Source organism: Pelophylax lessonae (genome assembly GCF_965119305.1).
Source record: "Pelophylax lessonae genome assembly, chromosome: 6".
In the NCBI taxonomy this organism is placed as follows: domain Eukaryota; kingdom Metazoa; phylum Chordata; class Amphibia; order Anura; family Ranidae; genus Pelophylax; species Pelophylax lessonae.
The window spans coordinates 306,639,686-306,660,632 of NC_138773.1; the positions used below are offsets into that span (position 1 = coordinate 306,639,686).

Here is a 20,947-nt window from a genome sequence, read left to right on the forward strand (position 1 = left end):
TGTCCTTTGCTTCTATCTGCTGTATATGCTTTGCCATGTATCAGCAATTTGTTATATAAATATTTAATAAAATTATCTTTTTAAGCAATTTATTACTTCTCATTATAAGGTGCCGCTTAAAGTCCCAAACATAGGGGATTGCTCCGTTCTTTTCATCATAGGGATGGGCACTATTTTTAAGGTCTGACCTTGACTGTTTCCCCATTATAAATTCAAGGACGGGGCTTCAAAGCTATGGTATATGCTTATCAGAAACTTGTACAAAGAGAACTATGGAGGCTGCCATTACTTTACTTAAAAAGCTAGTTTTGGCTTTCACACTGGTCCAGTGTTTTCCAATAAGATTAACAAAAGAAACCTCCATTCTCTCTTATGATAGGTGTACAGAAAGACCTCCATGTTTCTCATATGAAAGGTGAACTTCAGTTGTACAGAAAGACCTCCATGTTTCTCCTATAACGGGTATACTCCAATTGTACAGAAAGTTCTGAAAAAGCAGATAAAATGCACTTACAATGAAGTAACTTGGTCAGCACATATCACCAGGTCAAATCATCCCAAGGAATCCTAGGTCATGCCAACATATGCTATCACTAGGTAGCCAAGGAGGTCCCAAGTCAAGATGGATACTCTGTGGTGGACACCTGGAGGGCCAAGTGGAAGAAACTACAAAGATGTCCAGAGCTGGTGCAGAAGGGGGACCCAAATTGTATCCTAGGTGATGAAGTCCCCCCCAATGTACTGAAATGCTTTGGGGCCTTATCCCTTCTTTGGGTGTTTTTTCTAAAGAAGAGACTTGGGCCTGAAACATGTACAGTACAGTGATGATGTCATCACTACTGTTACATGGTAGAATTTGGCTTTGCAAAGACATCTGGAGCAAACAAAGTGGAATCATATTCCCATGGCTGTAGGATTTCGACCGAGGCATAAATGATGCAAAGGAAATTTTGAGATACATTTATAGCTGATATACTTTTGGCTACCCCATTGTGAGGAACCTTTTTTCTTTTTCGATATTTGGTCATCTGTTAAACCTTGTTGTATCTTTCCGCTGTATTTTAGACTCAATAGTCTAATACATTTTCTATCTCTCTCTGACAGCAGAGAAAATACAAATGAAATATTGTTGCAGATTAACAAGAACTGATGACAATCTCCGCGATTATTTGGAAGAAATGTGAAGCTGCCTTTGCCATCCATCATATTACGCCCACGGGACTCTCTTCTAATTGATTGGAGACATTTTATCATTTAATCCGATGAATTCCCAAATGCATTGTACAGTGAATTATAGTTAGTAATAAAACCATGAAACTATCCACTTAGCATACAAGAAAATACCGAAATAAAGTGCAAAACGAAATATGAGAAGGAAGGAATATTGCTTGTAGTCTATTTTACAAGGTGAGGTATCTTCTTTGTACAGAAGGTGGACTTTCCTGGTGATATCTGCCAAACATAACCAGAAACTAAAACATATTGGCGGCAAACGCATGATCACAGAGGTGCGGACAGGGCAATCACTCTGGAGTCCATGAAGTTAGGTGACCCAATTATACTGTAGTTTCCCAATGGAACTTAAGCAGGAAAAAAACTGACAGGGTTTTAACCATAACTGTACTCTATTTAAAAAAAAAAAAAAAATATATATATATATATATATATATATATATATATATATAAATTGTTATCATTTAGTATGTCACACGATATTAGTGCAATGGTTTATCAAGTGCAATTTTTTTAGTAAAAAATACACTTTTGGAGCACACAAATGCAACATATTACCAAACCTATAAGATGATGTTGAGTTGAGTAAATAGATATTAAACACAGCAAGCCTTGTGGAAACAATGTTTGCTTACCTAGGTGCTCCTAAAGTGTACATTTATGTGTGTGTATGTGGCAGAGGGCAGGTTCCATATTTTTTGGTAGGAATTTTTAAGTGCTTGGGTGAAACTTTCATTTTTTTTTTTTTTTTTTACTTAACTTTATTTTTATCACATAGGGAACCAATATCTTCCTGTGTGAGAGCATCCTGTAATAACATGTTCTCTTTACTGAGACATCTTGGGTCTATTAGATTCCTAATGTTTTACCTGCCTTTCACTGAAGCTAATGGAGAACAGATCATGCTTCTACCCACACATGCAACACATTCAGGTAGTTCCTAAAGCAGAACCAAAGCCAAAACTACGATCCGACATCTGCGAGGTCCCTTACTGGTGCTGGCATCTTCTCCCTGCCTCTGGGTGGCGAGTCCTAGGCTGTTTTGATTGGCCAGGGTGGGATGATGTAACTTCTGAAGTTTATTTATCAGGGCACACAGGCAGTATTTAGCAGTAGATAAAAAGTAAAGTAGTTTTGGAATAATTTATTAGAAATGAGGAGTTAACCCCCTGCCCCACTCTATATCAATTCTTCAAGGAGTTTATTCAAGTCTTGCACACTGAAAGTGCCCACCTGTAACCATATCCCACTGACGCATTTCACTTAGATTGGGCTTAATAGTAGAGATCATAATTGTGATCATTACCTCTATAATTAAGCCCACTCTGTGTGAAACGCGTTGGTGTAGCATGAGGGGTGTAGCTACATGTATGGACTTGCAAAGCCAAAGCTTATATATATATTTTTTTATTTTAGCTATGACTAAGCACTAGTGAAGGTGCGAAATGGTCAGCTGTTTTTGTTCCTGTACCTGTGTGATGCTGTGTGAATTTTATACATTCCAATAAATATGATTTGCGTGGGAGTGTGGCCGTCCAGACTTCTTAATTTCATTATTTTATTCTCCATGGTCTCTGCTTTCAGAAAAAAATATGTTTGGGGGTTTTAGCTAATCTGCAGGCCTAAAATCTTTTTCTAAACGTGCGCAAAAAAAGCAAAACAGCTCTGGCAGCAAAAAGGTCATAGAAAACAAATGCTAACAGCTTTCTTAGATTGTAAGCTCTAACGAGCAGGGCCCTCTGATTCCTCCTGATTCCTCCTGTATTGAATTGTATTGCACAAACTGTAAGCGCTATATAAATCCTGTATAATAAAAATAATAACAGTTTAATATGCAGGCAGGTCGATTGTTTGGCACATACCTGCAGCAACCTCCAATACTTTGCTACAAAATGAAGTCACATCAAAGATTGCATAAAAGCAAAAGCTGCATAATTAACTCAAAATATGAGCTCACTGAAAACACACTATCATTTCCCTTTAAGTCCCGGGTTCACACTACCGCGACTTGTCAGGCGATTGGTCAGCCTGACAAGTCGCGGTCCATTCTGTGCCACGGGAACCGTTCTAATAGGAGCGACTCAAGTCGCTCCGACTTAGAAAATAGTTCCTGTATTACTTCGGGGCGACATCGGAGCGACTTGCATTGACTTCCATTATGTGAAGTCTGTGCAAGTCGCCCTGATGTCGCGGTGCATGCGACTTCACAGGTCGCCCCCGAAGTCGGATCGCCATAGTGTGAACTGACAGAAAGGAACAAAAAAATATAAGCAAAACCCAGCGAAATAAGCACACTGCACCTCCAGATCTGGTGAAAGGATACTGATCCAGCAGCTCCCTCTGATCCATGTTTTTCACAGTCTCTATGAGCTTCTCCAGGCCCTGAATCCAGCACTGGGCCTCCTCCGGGGTATTCGCAATGAGGTCCAGGTTCCCCCGCCGGCCATGGAAAACAATGGTAAAGCAAAGGTCTGGCTGGAACTCATCTGCAATGCTCTGCAGGACCTCGGACTGGTGGCCGTCTCGGACGGTCTCGATGTCGCTGATGGAAACTGGAAATAAAATACAATATGGTTACAGACAGGAAGACGGGAGATGGAGAGGTTTGTGACGATGTTCATTAACAGGAATGCCGTCATTTTGTCTTCTGTTAGTCTTCATCATCTGTTGCATACGTTTCTGACATTCAACCTTTTTGCTGCCAGATGCATTCTTATGGTTTTACAATAATTTTAGGCCAGAAGATTAGTTAAAACACCTAAACATTACATATACTGCTCAAAACAATAATAGGAACACTTTTTAATCAGAGTATAGCATCAAGTCAAGTAAATTCCTGATATATGAATCTGGTCAGTTAAGTAGCACAGGGGGTTGTTAATCAGTTTCAGCTGATTTAGTGCTAATAAAATTAACAACAGGTGCACTAGATGGGCAACAATGAGACAACCTCCAAAACAGGAATAGTTTTACAGGTGGAGGCCACTTACATTTGTTTTCCCTATTCATCTTTTCTGAATGTTTTTCACTAGTTTTTGCATTTGGCTGGGGTCAGTGTCACTACTGGTAGCATGAGTTGATACCTGGACTCTATAAAGGTTGCATAGGCAGTCCAACTCCTCCAGGTGCCATTGCCAGAAGGTTTGCTGTGTTTCCCAGCACAGTCTCAAGAGCATGGAGGAGAGTCCAGGAGACAGGCAGTTACTCTAGGAGAGCTGGACAGGGCCGTAGAAGGTCCTTAACCCATCAGCAGGACCGGTATCTGCTCCTTTGTGCAAGGAGGAACAGGGGGAACAGGATGAGGATTGCCAGAGCACTGTGAATGTCTCTGACCAAACAACTAGAAACAGACTTCATGAGGGTGGCCTGAAGGCCCGACGTCCGCTAGTGGGTCCTGTGCTCGATTGCCATTGAACACCAGAATTGGCAGGTCCTCCAATGGCACCTTGTGCTTTTTAAAACATTTTTATTGGGAATGATTTATAGCAGAAAGTAAAACATATTGGTGTTTTTCAAAATTGGATTCCAGGAAGTAAATGATACATGAATCATCTGCCCTTATTCAAGATGGCCACTGCCAGAAATGCCAGGGGGTGTTTTTTCAAAATGATTTCTCAGCAAAATAAAGCATGGAGACATGGATGGATGGGGGAGTATGAGGAATATTCGAATTTAATTAAATAGCATTTATGGTTTGTGGTGCTCAGATGCAGTGCAGTTCCACTTTAAGGCAGCAGTGGCACCCACTGCAGATTGCAACAGGTTTCCTGCACCCAGGGCCATCTTAACGAATGGGCACACTGGGCAGTTGCCCGGAGGCCCCGCTTGCCTAGCGACCCAGCTCCAGCCAAGCATTAGTCCCAAATCCCATGTGCATCCTGCCGCCGAACTTAGCAGGTGGCATGTGCCTATCGGCCCTGCGTTGCTGTCAGGCCACTTGGTTCGTGGAGGGGGAGCCCACAACTGCAGGAATGCCTGTCCACCTCCATGGGATCAGGCACACACAGGACAGTCTGACTCCCGTCCGTGTGTGTGCTCACCGGACCCAGCTGCCGAACTTGGAAGCAGTCATTAGCCTGGCACTGCTGTATCAATATACAGTATGTAGCCTTATCGATAATTTGCATTTTTATTCTCGTGGGTGATTGTGTAGGCAGGGCCCCAGTACACTGCATTTCCCGGGGCCCTTTAATGCTCTTAAGATGGCACTGCCTGCACCGCATTCTGGTGTAAGCACGCCCTTTAAGCCTTTTCATTTTTTGGCACCCTGATAAAATGTGGTTTACAGTAGTGACCAACCAATATCGTTTTTTTAATGCCGATACCGATATTTTGATCATCGGATATCGGTATCGGCTGATATCGGCCGATATTTTCGGACATGTAAAAAACATTTTTTTTACTTTATTTTTTTTTTACAGGTACTCCTTGTGGAGAGATCTGGGGGTCTAAACGACCCCAAACCCCTCCTCGGCACTGAAAAGCATTCAAAACGCCATGTTTGACTGTTTTGAATGCTGTCATTTTTTTAAATTTGGCGCCGAGTACTCATGACATCACTGCTGTTTTTTTTACATGGAGACCCGATCAGAGCCAAATGCAGCTTTGATCGGGTCTTCGGCGGCCATGCGGTGGGACGGAAGACCCGGGCGAGCCGCGGAAGGCGGCGGGAGGGGGGGCATCCCCTCCTGCTCCTTGTAATGACAGCCGAGCGGCTTCTCAGCCCCATCGGTTGTCATTACAAGACAGCCAACTGCCGGCTATGGACGCCAGGAACAGGGGTGATGCCTCTAGCTGCAGGCATCACTCCGGTACAGCACTTTTCCGAAATATCGGCTATATCGGTAACCTCAGGGGCCGATTCTGATATATCGGGGGAAAGTGCATATTGGCCCCTGATATATCGGTGGTGCCGATAATCGTTCGATCCTTCGTTTACAGCATTACTTTAAAGAGCTCTCATATGTTGCCTACAGGTTGGGTACCTCTGCTATATTATTATTATTATCATATAGGATTTATATAGCGCCGACAGTTTACGCAGCGCTTTACAACTTGAGGGTAGACAGTACAAATACAATACACTTTAATACAGTAGGAATCAGAGGGCCCTGCTCGTTAGAGCTTACAATCTAAGAGATATGTGGCGCACAGGTTGGGTACCTCTGCTATATAACTGCAATGAGAATCCTCATCCACATGTCCATCTATAGTTTATTACAAGTGCAGCTGCCATGTAAAATAAAACCCAGAGACATAAACGTAATAGGTCAATATTTCTTTAAATAGATAATAGAGGCGAGGCAGTGTGTGAGCAATGTCTGACTCTACAGAATCAGAAAACCACATGTGCTGCCAGCCAAGCAGCTCAATGATACTGTGTACTGTCTGCTCCAGGCAAAAAGCACCAGTTACTGCAGTTATTCAAGCATTAAAAGTAAAAGAATCTGAATTGATATCAGCATCTTCTATTCCCCTGTACAGTAGCTACTTCAGCTCTGGAAGATTTACCCCCCCCCCCCCATTCAAGACCTAGGCATTTTTTTGCGGTACGGCACTATGTTACTTTAACTGACAATTGCGCAGTATGTAAATGTAAACAATCTAATTTCTTTATCAATTTAGGTCAATATGCATTCTGCTACACATGTTTGGTAAAAAAAAAAATCCCAATAAGCGTATATTGATTGGTTTGTGCAAAGGTTATATCGTCTACAAACTATGGGATATATTTATGGATTTTTTTTTATTTAATAGTAATGGCGGCGATCAGCATATTTTAGCGAGACTGCGATATTGTGGCGGACAAATGGGACGCTAACTGACAATAATTGACACTTTTCTAGGGACCAGTGACACTAATATAATATAATAATGCTATAAATATGCACTGTCACTGTACTGTGGCTGGGAAGGGTTTAACATCAGGAGCAATCAAAGGGTTAACTGTGTGCCTAGCCAGTGATTTTGTGTACTGTGGGGGAGGTGCTTTTACTAAGGGAAGGCATGAATCCGTGTCGCTGTTTTGCAGGAACGCAGGATCAATGTCTTCCCTCCTGTCAGAACGGCAATCTGCCTTGTTTACATAGGCAGACTGCAGTTCTGCCTGTGTACCGAACGATCGGCGGGTGCCGGCAGACATCAAGTCCGCTGTAAAAAAGATATGAGTAATAAATACTCAAGTGACCGCGCCTAGGTTTTTGAAAACAATAAATATACAAATGTGAAAAAATAAAAAATAAAGAAATGAGCTGCTAGTCAAAAACAACAGTGGGTTGTGTGGAATGTAGTGATAGGGAGACAGCGCTCAAATGTATATTAATTGAACTTTTTGAATACGTCAATCAATACAAACACTCTAAGTGAAAATATTAATATTAAATAAATATGACAAATCCCTTGTTAAGCATACCTAAAAACACAATCTGGTGAACCAGTGGGTTACCCCTAAAGTGCTCAACTTGAGGTGACTGTGCTTATGACAACAAATTATATATACAGTCCTTGTAATTTTAAAGGTGCTGGTGCAAAAAAAGTGCAGCAAATAGTGATGGTTTCTAAAGTGCTTGGTGCTCAGTGGAGATGAATGTCCACATGCAAGACCAGGGAGGGGAATCCATCACCGAGTGTTCAGCCCACTTACCAGACGACCCTTTGGGGTCTAGCGTGGGTAAATGGTCTCTTTGATATGGTTCCCGGTGTTCCCAGGGCTGTTTCAATAACACCCGTGACTTCCCGCTGGGATGTATCCGGGGATCTGCTCCACTATCTAGGAAGGGGCTGGATAGGATTCCACTATGTGTCCCGTTTGAGGATGTGGTGGTCTCAGTGAGCCATGAAAGAAGTAGGAAAACTCATGGTGTAGTATGTATAGGTGGAAATTTAATTAATATAGTAGTCACTTACATATCAAATGCAAAAGTACAGCTGGATCGTGGAACGGTGCGGATGCCGGTTTGCGTTCCGGCTGCGTTCCAGAAGCCGGAAGTGACGTGGGGCGTAGCACGGGACCGACGCGTTTTGTCATCAAACGTATGACGTCATCAGGGATCAAGTCCGCTGTACCTGCTGATCAGCTCCCGCTACTCGCGCCTGATATCCAGAAGTGCAGGATCACGTATGTAACAGTAAAACTGCTATAAGGCCGTTGTTAAGTAGGAAGAAACCACATTGGGAGTGGCAGGGGCGGCACTAGAAGCCAATCGGGTGTGCTGCATGCACACGTGCTTACTAGGAAAATGCTGATTGGAGGAGAGAGTAGTGTGAGCAAAGGTGGGAGCTGTTGCTGCTCTTTCACTGTCCAATCATAGGCATGTTAACCCTTGCGGCTCCTTCAATGTCCAATCTTTTCACTTTGAAGAAGAGGGCTTTTCCCCTTGAAATGTGTAAGCCATATTGGACCCAGAAGGTCCTCTCATGTCATCAGTTGAGCGGTGTAGATCTGGAGGCAGTTTTTATGATATGCTTGTCATTGTCATGCATTTGTGATTATATTACTTGCTTTTTTAATTCAGTAAAATCGTATAGTGGTAATGTGCTAGGACAGTGTGTCCTCTCTTTGTGGTTTATAGGGTTACATAAAGGGATACCCACAGTCTTGAGGGGGCAGCAAGACATATCTGTGCTATACCTTTAAGCCAGGATAAGTAGAGAGTCCACTCCACCAAGTCCTAAAGCACCACGGTCAAGTGCAGGAGGCTATTTTTTTGAGGCTTATAACTGTACAATCATAGGCAGGGTGTAGCAAGGTGTAAGTCCCCTTTTTAGAGTAATCCTGCCTATGGCTCAATAGGGGGCCTTGCTCTCTGGGCCATATATAACGAGATAGTAGGAGAAGATACGGATGTGCAAAGTAGTCTATAGCTGGTGGAGTAAGACCTGGTAGGATAACGAGTTCCTGGAGTGCTGTAATGCTTCCCCTTTATTCTCCTTTAGTGGAAGCATTGGACAACCCTTCAATGGGAAAGAGGAGAAACAGAGATAATCAATGCATGCCAATATACAGTATGAACCAGAGACTGTGAGTAAATACCAGGTGCTATTACTTTCTACCTGGTGCAAGCGAGGGCTTCCTTTGTAGAATGGAATTTCTGTTTTACTACAAGGAAACGTTTGTGGTCAGTACCACTAGGATGTTATCCCATACTGCTAAAGATGTACCTCATCCGCAAGACAAGTATACTGGATTGGCCTCCTATTCTTTATAGGAGAGGATAGTATAGACCAGTCAACCTCAACCAGGACCCCATGAAGCCCTTGGGTTCCTCCAAAGGTTTCTAGGGGTTTCTTGAGCAATGGGCAATGTTTGCCTCTCAGATATGTAACCAGTGACATCAATGATATTTATAGCTATCTGTAATGAGGGATTCTTCCCAACAACCACAAGTATAAGGAGCATTCTTCCCAGTAACCAACTAACATTCCGTAAGCTTTGGATATAGCACTTATTAGCAGTGGGTTCCTTTAGAACAGAAAATAATTTTAAGAGTTTCTTGATGGTAAAAAGGTTGAGAAAGGCTGGCATAGACAATGTTTAAGTTAGAGGACAGGCTCTGTGGGGAAAGGGTGGTTGGACTTTACAAGGAGAATGTTGTGATGGACTTAAGCAGGCCAACCACTTGGGCTGTAGGGTCCCACTGGCTAGGTGAAGTGTTGGTCCCCTTGTACAGTGTCTGGAAGTACCTTGACTCCTAGGTCTCTCGAGATTAAAAGTTCCCCTGACAGTATAATACTGTGGAAAGGGAGCCATCAACCATAAGTTTTAGGTCTTGGACCCCTTCCATATCAGGAATGTTCTAGAAAAGTCCTAGATGAACCTGCCGGAGGAACGGACTAGAGGTGTGCTACAAGGAGCCATAGAGATACCTAGCTTTATTGGTTTACTGCAAAAGAGAAAATGCAGATCTCTAAACTATCTGTGCAGCTACTGTGTAAATCTCAGGACCGGATGGACAGAAATATAAATCATTTGGCAGATTATACAGCTCCCTTATATTATTTATTATTTATTTATTTCAGGTTCTTATATAGCGCTGTCAACTTACGCAGCGCTTTACATATACATTACACATTCACATCAGTCCCTGCCCTCAAGGAGTGTACAATCTAAGGTCCTTAACTCACATATATACACAGTAGGGCCAATTTTTTTTATGCAGGGTCCAATTAACCTACCGGCATGTCTTTGTATTTAAATTTCTTACTGTTTGCCTGGAATTCATCTTAAGTTTTTTTTTTTTTTTTACTGCAGTACACACACCCCCACCCCCACGCCCACCCCCTTCTATTACTGGAAATGCAACGTTTTGCACACTCATCCTTAGAAGTCAATATTTCATGCATTGGGGACGGCGTGTAATAGGAGTGCTGTCAAGCTGCCAGAAAACAGCTCATCTCTCAGGATTTCCAGACTAATGATCAGCAATGAACTTCATCCAAGTCAAGGATCATTAGTAAAGTCAAGGGACCAGTAAGATCAGAGCTGCTTGTAGTCTTATCGGACCACTTGTAACGAAAGTGTCAGTGCTAATAACTGTCTGTATTGCCCCACAGCCTACAATCAGAATTGAACATGCCCTGAAAAATGCCAGTCCGAATCTGCGAGCTGGACTGTGATTGGTGATCAGAAGCAATAACCCTAACAAGCCTTTGATGAGCTGTAATATCCCATGGTTAGAGTTGTTTAGCTATGAGCAGTACAAATTGTTATATTTCCAGAGAGGGGTTTACTTATTATCGACCCCATTATGAGGTTTCAAATTGTTCAGTGCCCCCTTCCAAACATTAATTACATTAAAATTGTTTAATAAACATTACTTTAAATAAATGTGCTTGAAAAATAATAATATTGATAATAATAGAAAGCAATATTCTTGTAAATACTGTCAACATTTCTTCCTGCAATCAGCAGCTCCCATTAGGTTGAAATGCTGAATTTTAGTAAATAGTCATCAATCAGTTCTTTTTTCACCACACCTATCACCATGGGTGTATTCACTGGTTTCTAAACAGAGCTTGAAGTAGGTGTCCTCAATGGTTCTTAAATAGAGTTTGAGGTGGGTGCCCTAACTGGCCCTTCAAAAGAGTATGAGGTTGGAGTACTAGTTCTTCAACAGCGTTTGACGTGGGTGTACTCACTGGTTCTTCAACAAAGTTTGAGGTGGGTGTACTCACTGGTTCTTCAACAAAGTTTGAGGTGGGTGAACTTACTGGTTCTTCAACAAAGTTTGAGGTGGATGTACTCACTGGTTCTTCAACGACATTTCAGGTGGATGTACTCACTGGTTCTTCAACAAAGTTTGAGGTGGGTGAACTTACTGGTTCTTCAACAAAGTTTGAGGTGGATGTACTCACTGGTTCTTCAACAACGTTTGAGGTGGGTGAACTTACTTGTTCTTCAACAAAGTTTGAGGTGGGTGTACTCACTGGTTCCTCAACAAAGTTTGAGGTGGGTGTACTCACTGGTTCTTCAACAAAGTTTGAGGTGGGTGTACTCAATGGTTCTTCAACAAAGTTTGAGGTGGGTGTACTCACTGGTTCTTCAACAAAGTTTGAGGTGGATGTACTCACTGGTTCTTCAACAAAGTTTGAGGTGGGTGTATTCACTGGTTCTTCAACAAAGTTTGAGGTGGGTGTACTCACTGGTTCTTCAACAAAGTTTGAGGTGGATGTACTCACTGGTTCTTCAACAAAGTTTGAGGTGGATGTACTCACTGGTTCTTCAACAAAGTTTGAGGTGGGTGTACTCACTGGTTCTTCAACAAAGTTTGAGGTGGATGTACTCACTGGTTCTTCAACAAAGTTTGAGGTGGATGTACTCACTGGTTCTTCAACAAAGTTTGAGGTGGGTGTACTCACTGGTTCTTCAACAAAGTTTGAGGTGGATGTACTCACTGGTTCTTCAACAAAGTTTGAGGTGGATGTACTCACTGGTTCTTCAACAAAGTTTGAGGTGGATGTACTCGCTGGTTCTTCAACAAAGTTTGAGGTGAGTGAACTTACTGGTTCTTCAACAAAGTTTGAGGTGGGTGTACTCGCTGGTTCTTCAACAAAGTTTGAGGTGGGTGTACTCACTGGTTCTTCAACAAAGTTTGAGGTGGGTGTACTCACTGGTTCTTCAACAAAGTTTGAGGTGGATGTACTCACTGGTTCTTCAACAAAGTTTGAGGTGGGTGAACTTACTGGTTCTTCAACAAAGTTCAAAGTGGGTGTACTAACTAGTTTTTCAAAAAGTTTGAGTTGGGTGTACTCACTGGTTCTTCAACAAATTTTGACATGGGTGTACTTACTGTTTTTTTTTAACAAAGTTTGAGGTGGGGGTAGTCACTGGTTCTTCAATACAGTTGTGAAGTGGGTGTACTCACTGATTCTTCAACAAAGTTTGAGGTGGGTGATCTTACTGGTTCTTCAACAAAGTTTGAGGTGGGTGAACTTACTGGTTCTTCAACAAAGTTTGAGGTGGGTGAACTTACTGGTTCTTCAACAAAGTTCGAAGTGGGTGTACTCACTAGTTTTTCAAAAAGTTTGAGGTGGGTGTACTTACTGTTTTTTAACAAAGTTTGAGGTGGGGGTAGTCACTGGTTCTTCAACACAGTTGTGAAGTGGGTGTACTCACTGATTCTTCAAAAATGTCGACTTGGGTGTAGTCACTGATTCTTTGACAAAGTTTGAGATAGGTGTACTCACTGGTTTTTCAAAAAGTTTAAAGTGGGTTTACTCACTGGTTCTTCAACAACGTTTGAGGAGGGTGTACCCTTTGGTTTTCCAATAGTGTTTGAGATGGGGAAGTATGCTCAATATGAGTAGTGAACATGTACCTATGTCCTTCCCAGTAAGCGGAGGGAGGAAGGTCACAGACACACCATACAGGATACATTAGTAAAGAAGTCCAGTACCAACACACAGCTAATAGAGACAACTTAGGGCCGCTCTTATGGGAGCTGACCATCCAACCTGGGATAGAACTGTCTCACTGCAATCCACCTTACTTGTAGGACTAGGGCCTGGCTTTGAGCTCTACAGAGACCTAAAAAGATTAACTAAAGTGGTTGCAAAGTCTCTGTGTTTTTTTACCTTAATGCATTCTCTCTATTAAGGTAAAAAAAACACCCTACCATTTCTGCCCCCCCAAACACTTACCTAAGTCCTGGTTTGATCCAGTGATGTGCCCAGATGCAGGTCTTCTCTCCTCTCTCCCTCTCACAAGCTTCACTGAGAACAGTGGGGCTATTGGCTCCTGCTGCTGTCAGTCAAATCCTGTGAGAAGTGAGTGGGGGAGTGGGGCTGAACCGTGCTGTGTGTGTCTAAGGACGCACACAGCCTGGCTCAGGAGAATGCCCGCATGACTGCCCCTATAGCAGGGCTTGCTATGTGGGCACTCAGAGAAGAGGAGAAGCAGAAAGCACCATCGGGGAAACCCAGAGGAGTAGGTGGGGCTGCACTGTGCAATATCCGTGTAAGTATAACCTCTTTTTTTATTTTATGAAAAAAAAATTGATTCTTTAGTATCACTTTCTATATTACTCTTACCCATGCCACCCCTTACTCTCACCAGCTGCTGTATCAGGTCACCACTAGTGTGACCACTGTATACCGCTTATTCTTTTCTCTGGTGTCTGCTCCACCCCTCAGTCTGGTGCAAGCTCTGGTCGTATGCAGGATGACATCATGTAGCTCCGCCCTGACGCCTTTCACCATTGTGACCCAAATAATACATGGAAAATTAAAAGCACTGAGCACTTTAATGGGACATTGTATTATATGCACTTTATTTATGAATTGCACTTGTTGCATCATGTTTTATGCACTTTATTTACAAATTGCTTTTGATTTTTGCACTTATACATGAATTTGAAATATGGATGTGGTATAGAGTTATAGTCCACATATGAATTAAAGATTACATATAATTAGAACTTTTTTTTAGAGGAAATAATGTACAGTGTATATATATTGAAGCATAAGCGCTGTACAGTGGTGTATTTAGGTTTGTGCTACCCTAGGCCTGACTAAACTTGTGCACCCCCTAATTTAAATATGACCCACCCCTTCCTGTAAAGGCCACACCCCTTCCTTTTTATGACCCGCGCTGTCATCTTTAAACCACAGACCATCAGTGCCCATCAGGGCAGCCTCATCAGTTCCCATAAGTTCAGCCTCATTAGTGCCCATCAGTGCAGCATATCAGTGCTGCCTAATCAGTACATCCTCATTAGTGCCCATCAGTGCAGTTTATCAGTACCCACCATTGCCACCTCATCAGTGGCCATCAGAGCAGCATATTAGCGCCCATCAGTGCAGCATATCAGAGTCTATCAGTGCAGCCTTATGTCACTGGGTTAGTAAAATTACTCCTTTTTTTCAAGATATTTAGACTTGTGTTTGCTGCCATTGATTGTAATCATTGGATTATTTCACTTATTTGTATAATAAATAGGAAGTCCATAGTCATTATAGAAATAGGTGAAATAATCAGTGGCAGCAAACACAAGTCCAAATATCTTATAAGATTGGAGTAATCTTACTAACCCAGTGACATATTGTGATAGCACATATGAGGTAAGCAGGTCCAAAATGTTATTGCCATCATATACAATTAAAAGTCTTGATTGTATATGATGCAATTTGATATGCTCGCTCAAGGACAAGGATGTTTAAAGAAATAAAATTACATTATTGACATGATGCCTGCCATACCTGGGGTCAGAGAAGTGTAGGCGGAGAATTAGGCTGCAATGCCACACTTATTAGCACTGGCGGCCGTCTGGGCAGTTGTATTAAGTGTGGTCGGCGGCCTGCGGTCTGTCCGAATGTCCTCACCGGCCGGTTTTATCATACCGGCAGGTAGCAGTGTGACCGCTTTATAGGGGTGTCAGACGGATTTGCCTCCTCGACTCTGCCCTCCGGCCCAACTCGCTCCATAAGACTGGCACTATACTAAAAGTTTAGCGCAAGCTGGCTGGGACCCTTTTCGTGCAGGAGCCAGGAGGAGGCTGTTTTTTTTTTCCTGTGGGGTGCAGCTTTTTTGCTGCCCCCCCTGCAATGTGCCGCCCTAGGCCTGGGCCTTGCTGGCCTAGGCCAAGATACAGTACTGGCGCTGTACACACACATATATATATATATATATATATATATATATATATATATATATATATTTGATTTAGTATAATTTTAACCCCAATCAGCCTATTGACCATCAGTTGTGTACTGACTCCCAGACATTTTATAAACACCTATGATAGACCCATCAACCCTTGGGAGTCAAGAGCATGGCTGGAGCATAAAGCAAGCCACCTGTTCTATATAATAATTACAGTACCTATGTCATACACTACTCATTTACTTTGGATTACTATCTCTCCCTTAGAGACTCTATTGGTGAGATCTTAGTGCTGGGAAAAATGGCCTGTATGTATGTGGATGTGTCAGTGTGACGAGACCCTTGCTCGCTCGCTTCCGCTCTCCCGACACTCCTCTGTTTCTAGTGAGTCAGCTTGCAGATCGCAACGTTTGATGGTTCGGTCAACCAAGGCTCCGGGATCCGAACTACAGCTATGTGCCGTTTGGAATCCATTAGAACAAACACCAGGCAGGCTGTATGTAAGTTCAAACAGGAAGACGTTTATTGGAAGTACACAATACACTTTTATACAGAATTTGGAACATCCTGCCCCCAACAACCGCTTTCCCATTGGTCAATTGCAAAGTACATGCCGTTATCCTTCAGGTCCTCCTTAGCCATGCAAATGAGGACTTGAAAATGAGACAGCAGGGATTGGTCCGATAGCTTGACCAGAAGGACTGTTATGTGTAATGAGACAGAAGCCCCCAATACACATTACTCTGAGTGTCAATACATCCCTTAGCAGACAACAGGTGAGTTCATTAGCACACCCGGCAATAGGTGAATGGAAAGCCACCTCAGACAAAAGCAGCATTGTTAGACAGTCAGTCTCCACATTGAACTTCCTGGAATGACCATATTAGGAGTTGTACTTCCTGGTCAGAGACCTCATACTGTACAGGGAATAAAATCTTCATATTTCTACATGGAGACCTTACTGACAGATATGAAGCATCCAAACCATCACCCATCTGTCCTTAAATTCTAGTGACGGTGAACACCGTCACAGTCAGTATGACTTTGGTAGAGACATGCAAAATAAACTCCTCAAGGATGCAGACTTATGTGGGTGGCTATATTCTGTGCAGTAATGGTATTATAGAAAAAAAAGAGAGTGAGATTAAAGTGAACCTGTGCTGTGTCCATGCAGGGCAAGAAACATGTTTATTTAACTGCCAGCCTCTTCTAGTACTCTCTTCAGCCATTGGAAGGCAGCAGAAATACCCAGTTCTGATCCAGTATTGAGCCCCCGACTCATTTTCATTCCTCCCATGTGACAACCACTGGTGCTTGGTGATTGGCTGTTAGAGCACTCATCATTGTCACATAAAGTTGGGGTTGAGCCTTGGTTTTGCACAGAGCACATAGGACCACAGATAATGGGGTGCCTTGTCGGGGCTCTGTGGTCTATGCATGTATTTGCAAATGTGTGCAACTAAACCCCTGTTTTTAACACATACTGTTGGACAGGTCAATTGGGTTGGTCGCAGACTGGTCGGTAAGGAGAGCTTGGAATCCTTTTGTGTCTTGTTATGTGCGTTGCCCTTCCAATGCTCCTTGCTGCAGAGACCAGTTACAGGTTTGGGCAGTAACCATTTGTTTGTGCTTTGCACAGAGCACCCCCGATCCTCCTCCTCTCAGGTCCCCTACGGCTTTTCTTGGTCCCTCCCACCTAGTGCCCCCACAGCAAGCAGCTTCCTCTGGTTGCACCCGAGCAGGCTCGCTTCAGAGCCGCTGCTTCGTGTGTCCATTCACACAAGGCGTGAGGAAATGTCATCAGCACACCAAGGATCTCTCAAAAGGGTCCAAAACTTTATTTTCGTGGTCACATAGTAGACATACGGCAGCACCCAGCATTAGTAAACAGCCATTTTCAGGAATGTGTGCATGGGAAATATTTAATTCACACAGGAAGCATGGCTCAGCCCTGCCCCCTACTCTCCTTATTGGCTCACTGACTGTGATTGACAGTAGCGGGAGCCAATGGCTACCACTGCTGTCTCAGCCAATAAGGAGGGAGAGACCTGGGAGAACCAAGGCTCTCAAGCACATCACTGGATTGGGATTGGGGTTTAGGAAAGTTTTAAGGAGGGCTGGGGGTGCCGCTGAACCAGGGGAGGACTGGGCCAGGGGGCAGGGGGGCAATTGCCCCCCGGGCCGCTCTGATCCCCCCATAAAAAGGCTGCACCGCTTCTGCCACAGACATGCCTAAAGGATTCCTGGTGAAGAGAAGTAAAAATTCCCCACCGCTGACCTACTGAGTGCACGGAAGGTGTAAACTGTGTCTGAGCAGAGGCCGGTTCCATTTCCCACTGGAGACTCTCCTCCCCCGGCCAGCCCTGAGTTCGGTCAATGAGTAGAGAGTACCTGGAGTGGAGCTTCAGCCTAGAAGGGGGGCCAGGAGGAGGCATGGTAGAGGAAGAATGGGAGGAGAGCCGAGTCGCTGCACCATGGGCCTCTGGTTTGTACCCGCCCCCTTGGCCGAAAGTTGCCAGTCAGCCTCTGCGCTGAACACAGAAGGTTTTTTACCTTCATGCATACAATGAATGAAGGTAAAAAACTTTGAGCCTTTACAACTACTGTAAGCAGACCTGTTGCTCCAGTTGCATGGACTTATCTACTAGCACCTCTAGCAATGTCCTTTTTTTTGAGGACGGCATCATTCATGAATTTGGCTCTCAAGCTTTGGTTACAAAGACACAAACACAATAATATTGCTTTTTGCTGCATGTATTCATCTCAGATAACTCACATGTGGATTTGGTGTTGCCAGTCTTCTTGGATTTGTACCAGATGGTCATGCAGTCCTCTTGCAGCTTGAAGTACCTCTGTTTTTTCCAGCTGCGTGACTTGACTTTCCTCATCATGGACCCGGCCTGCATGAGCTGCAGTTTTTCATCCAGCTGCAGACCTGCAGAAACCAACATTTCACAGAATTAGGTCTCGTTCAAATCTGATGCATTGACATGCATTTTCAAAATGCATGGACAAAAGATAATACTTTTTTTTTAAAGGACTAATTCTCACCAATCTATTGGTGTGCAAAAAATCCTGCGTACTGCATTTTGGGTGAGATGACCGTGTCCTGTCCAGTAAATTCAGTTTATTAAACCCTTAAAGGTAACCTATGGGGAGGTGCAGGGTATCTCACAGAAACAACTTTCTGTCTGCTCACCTTCTTAGATCATCCTTACTGTACTCTGTATGTCATGATTTGTTTTCCGAAAATTGTAAGTAGTTTGTATGTACAGCATTTTTGATTGTTTTGCTTTGTGTCTTTTTTTAAGGTTACTTTGCAGAAAAGCAAATAAACAAAACCTGTGCAGTATAATAATGTAATTTACCAAACAATCATTTTGTACAAACTACTCATAATTTTAGGAAAACAATACATGAGATACAGAGTATTACAAAATATGCATACACTATACACATGCACAAGCTATCTATCCTTCCTAGAAAATGAGCATGGACAATGTATATGATAAGGATACAATAAACAGTTACTTAACTTGGGTTGTACATTTTTTTTAATATCTTTTATAGGCATATTATATATTAATTGTACAATACACAAAACAACAAAATGCAAAAAAATGGAAAATTACAACAATCCACCCAAGCAGGGGCTGTAAGAAGAAGGGAACATAACTCATGGTGCCTGGGCAAATGGTTGCCAGTAAACAAGATAACAAAGGCATGGCTTGTGCGTGAGAAAAGTAATAGAATTCAGAGAGTAGTGGTTAATGATTCTTACTCTGAATGGTCTAAGGTTATCAGTGATGTACCCCAAGGTTCAGTGTTGGGACCCTTACTTTTTAATATCTTTATAAATGATATTAGGTCTGGGATTAAAAGTACCATTTCAGTCTTTTGCAGATGACACCAAGCTTTGCAGTGGAATAACTTCCTTACAGGATGTCTCAAACTTACAAGCTGATCTCAATGCACTTTCATTGGACGGCTATGTGGCAAATGAGGTTTAATATTGATAAATGTAAAGTTATGCACTTTGGGGCTAAGAATATGCATGAATCATACATACTAGGTGGAGTAGAACTGGGGGAATCCATAGTGGAGAAGGATCTGGGTGTTCTGGTAGATCATAAGCTTAATAATAGCATGCAATGCCAAGCTGAGGTTTCCAAAGCAAGCAAAGTCCTTTCTTATATTAAAAGAGGTATGGACTCCAGAGAGAGAGATATCATTTTACCCCTGTACAAATCATTAGTAAGACCTCATCTGGAATATACAGTTCAGTTTTGGGCACCAGTTCTAAAAAAAGATATTGAGGAATTGGAGAAAGTGCAGAGAAGGGCAACCAAACGGATAAGAGGCATGGAGGAGCTCGGCTATGAGGAAAGATTAGAGGAACTGAATTTATTCTCTCTTGAGAAGAGGAGATTAAGGGGGGATATGATCACCATGTAAAAATACATAGGGGGTCCATATAGTGAACTTGGTGTTGAGTTGTTCACTTTAAGGTTAAAGCAGTGTTCCGGCCAAAAAATCGTTACATTCGATTTTGTGGCATCCGCTTCCTTATTGTCACCTGTAACATAATTGGATATTCCCGCATTTTTTTTTTTTTACTTACCTTGTTTCTGTAGAAAATATACTCACCTTTCCTTCTACTTCCTCCCTCCTCGGCCTCGGCCCGCGCCGTCACTTCCTGTCCCGCAATGCATCCTGGGAGCTCTTACGCATCACTCCCAGGATGCAATGGGCAGTGACGTAGGCGGCCGGCCGCTCCTCCCATTGCGTTATTAACAAACAGGAAATGACGCGATGATAGGCAGAGCCCAGCGCGGACGGCGCCATATTTAAATAGGTGTTAATAGGCTTTATAGGGGAGGCAACTTCCTCCATGCTGCCGTCCCTATGGAAACACGTACAATGCCAATCGCATAGTACTGAGCATGCGCGAGAATTCGCGCTACATTCACCAGCCTCCTCCCTCTTAGAACCAAGAAGCAGGGCAGACATTTCCCTACTGCGGCCTCAGCTGACCTGGACAAAGATGGCGGCGCTCTGCAAACAAAATATAAAGTAAGATTTTATGATTGCCTAACTGTTATTAAACTGTATAAAACCGGATTAGCTGATGTATGAAGGGAGGTGGATCACTGTTTGGGAAGTATTTAAAAAAAAAAAACGATTCTGCGCCCGGAACTCCGCTTTAACACAGAGGACAAGGGGCACTCTTTACGTCTAGAGGAAAACAGATTTCATCTCCAAATACGGAAAGGTTTCTTCACCATAAGAGCTGTGAAAATGTGGAATAGACTCCCTCCAGAGGTGGTTCTGGCCCGCTCACTAGATTGCTTTAAAAAAGGTCTGGATTCTTTCCTGGGTGTACTTAATATACAGTAAGTGGGTACTAAAATTTTTTTTTAAGTAAAGTTTATCCAGGGAATATCCGATTGCCTCTCGGGGGATCAGGAAGGGATTTTTTTTCCCCTGCTGTAGCAAATTGGATCATGCTTTGCTGGGGTTGTTTGCCTTCCTATGGATCAACTCTGGTATAGGATTGTGTATATGGGATTGTATGGTTGGGTTTTCAATACTGTTTTTTTTTTTTTCTTTTGGTTG

The 20,947-nt window shown here is 42.9% G+C and overlaps 1 protein-coding gene across 1 annotated transcript in view; it reads right to left on the minus strand.

Annotated features, from left to right (window-relative positions):
• PLCD4 (phospholipase C delta 4) overlaps nucleotides 1–20,947 on the minus strand; it is a 148,495-nt gene that overhangs the window by 53,088 nt on the left and 74,460 nt on the right. The window contains exons 4-5 of the mRNA XM_082260122.1: nucleotides 18,108–18,266; nucleotides 3,557–3,785 (exon numbers count right to left, since the gene is read on the minus strand). Coding sequence (XP_082116248.1) covers nucleotides 3,557–3,785; nucleotides 18,108–18,266 — 388 coding nt within the window. The remainder of the gene's footprint in view (nucleotides 1–3,556; nucleotides 3,786–18,107; nucleotides 18,267–20,947) is intronic.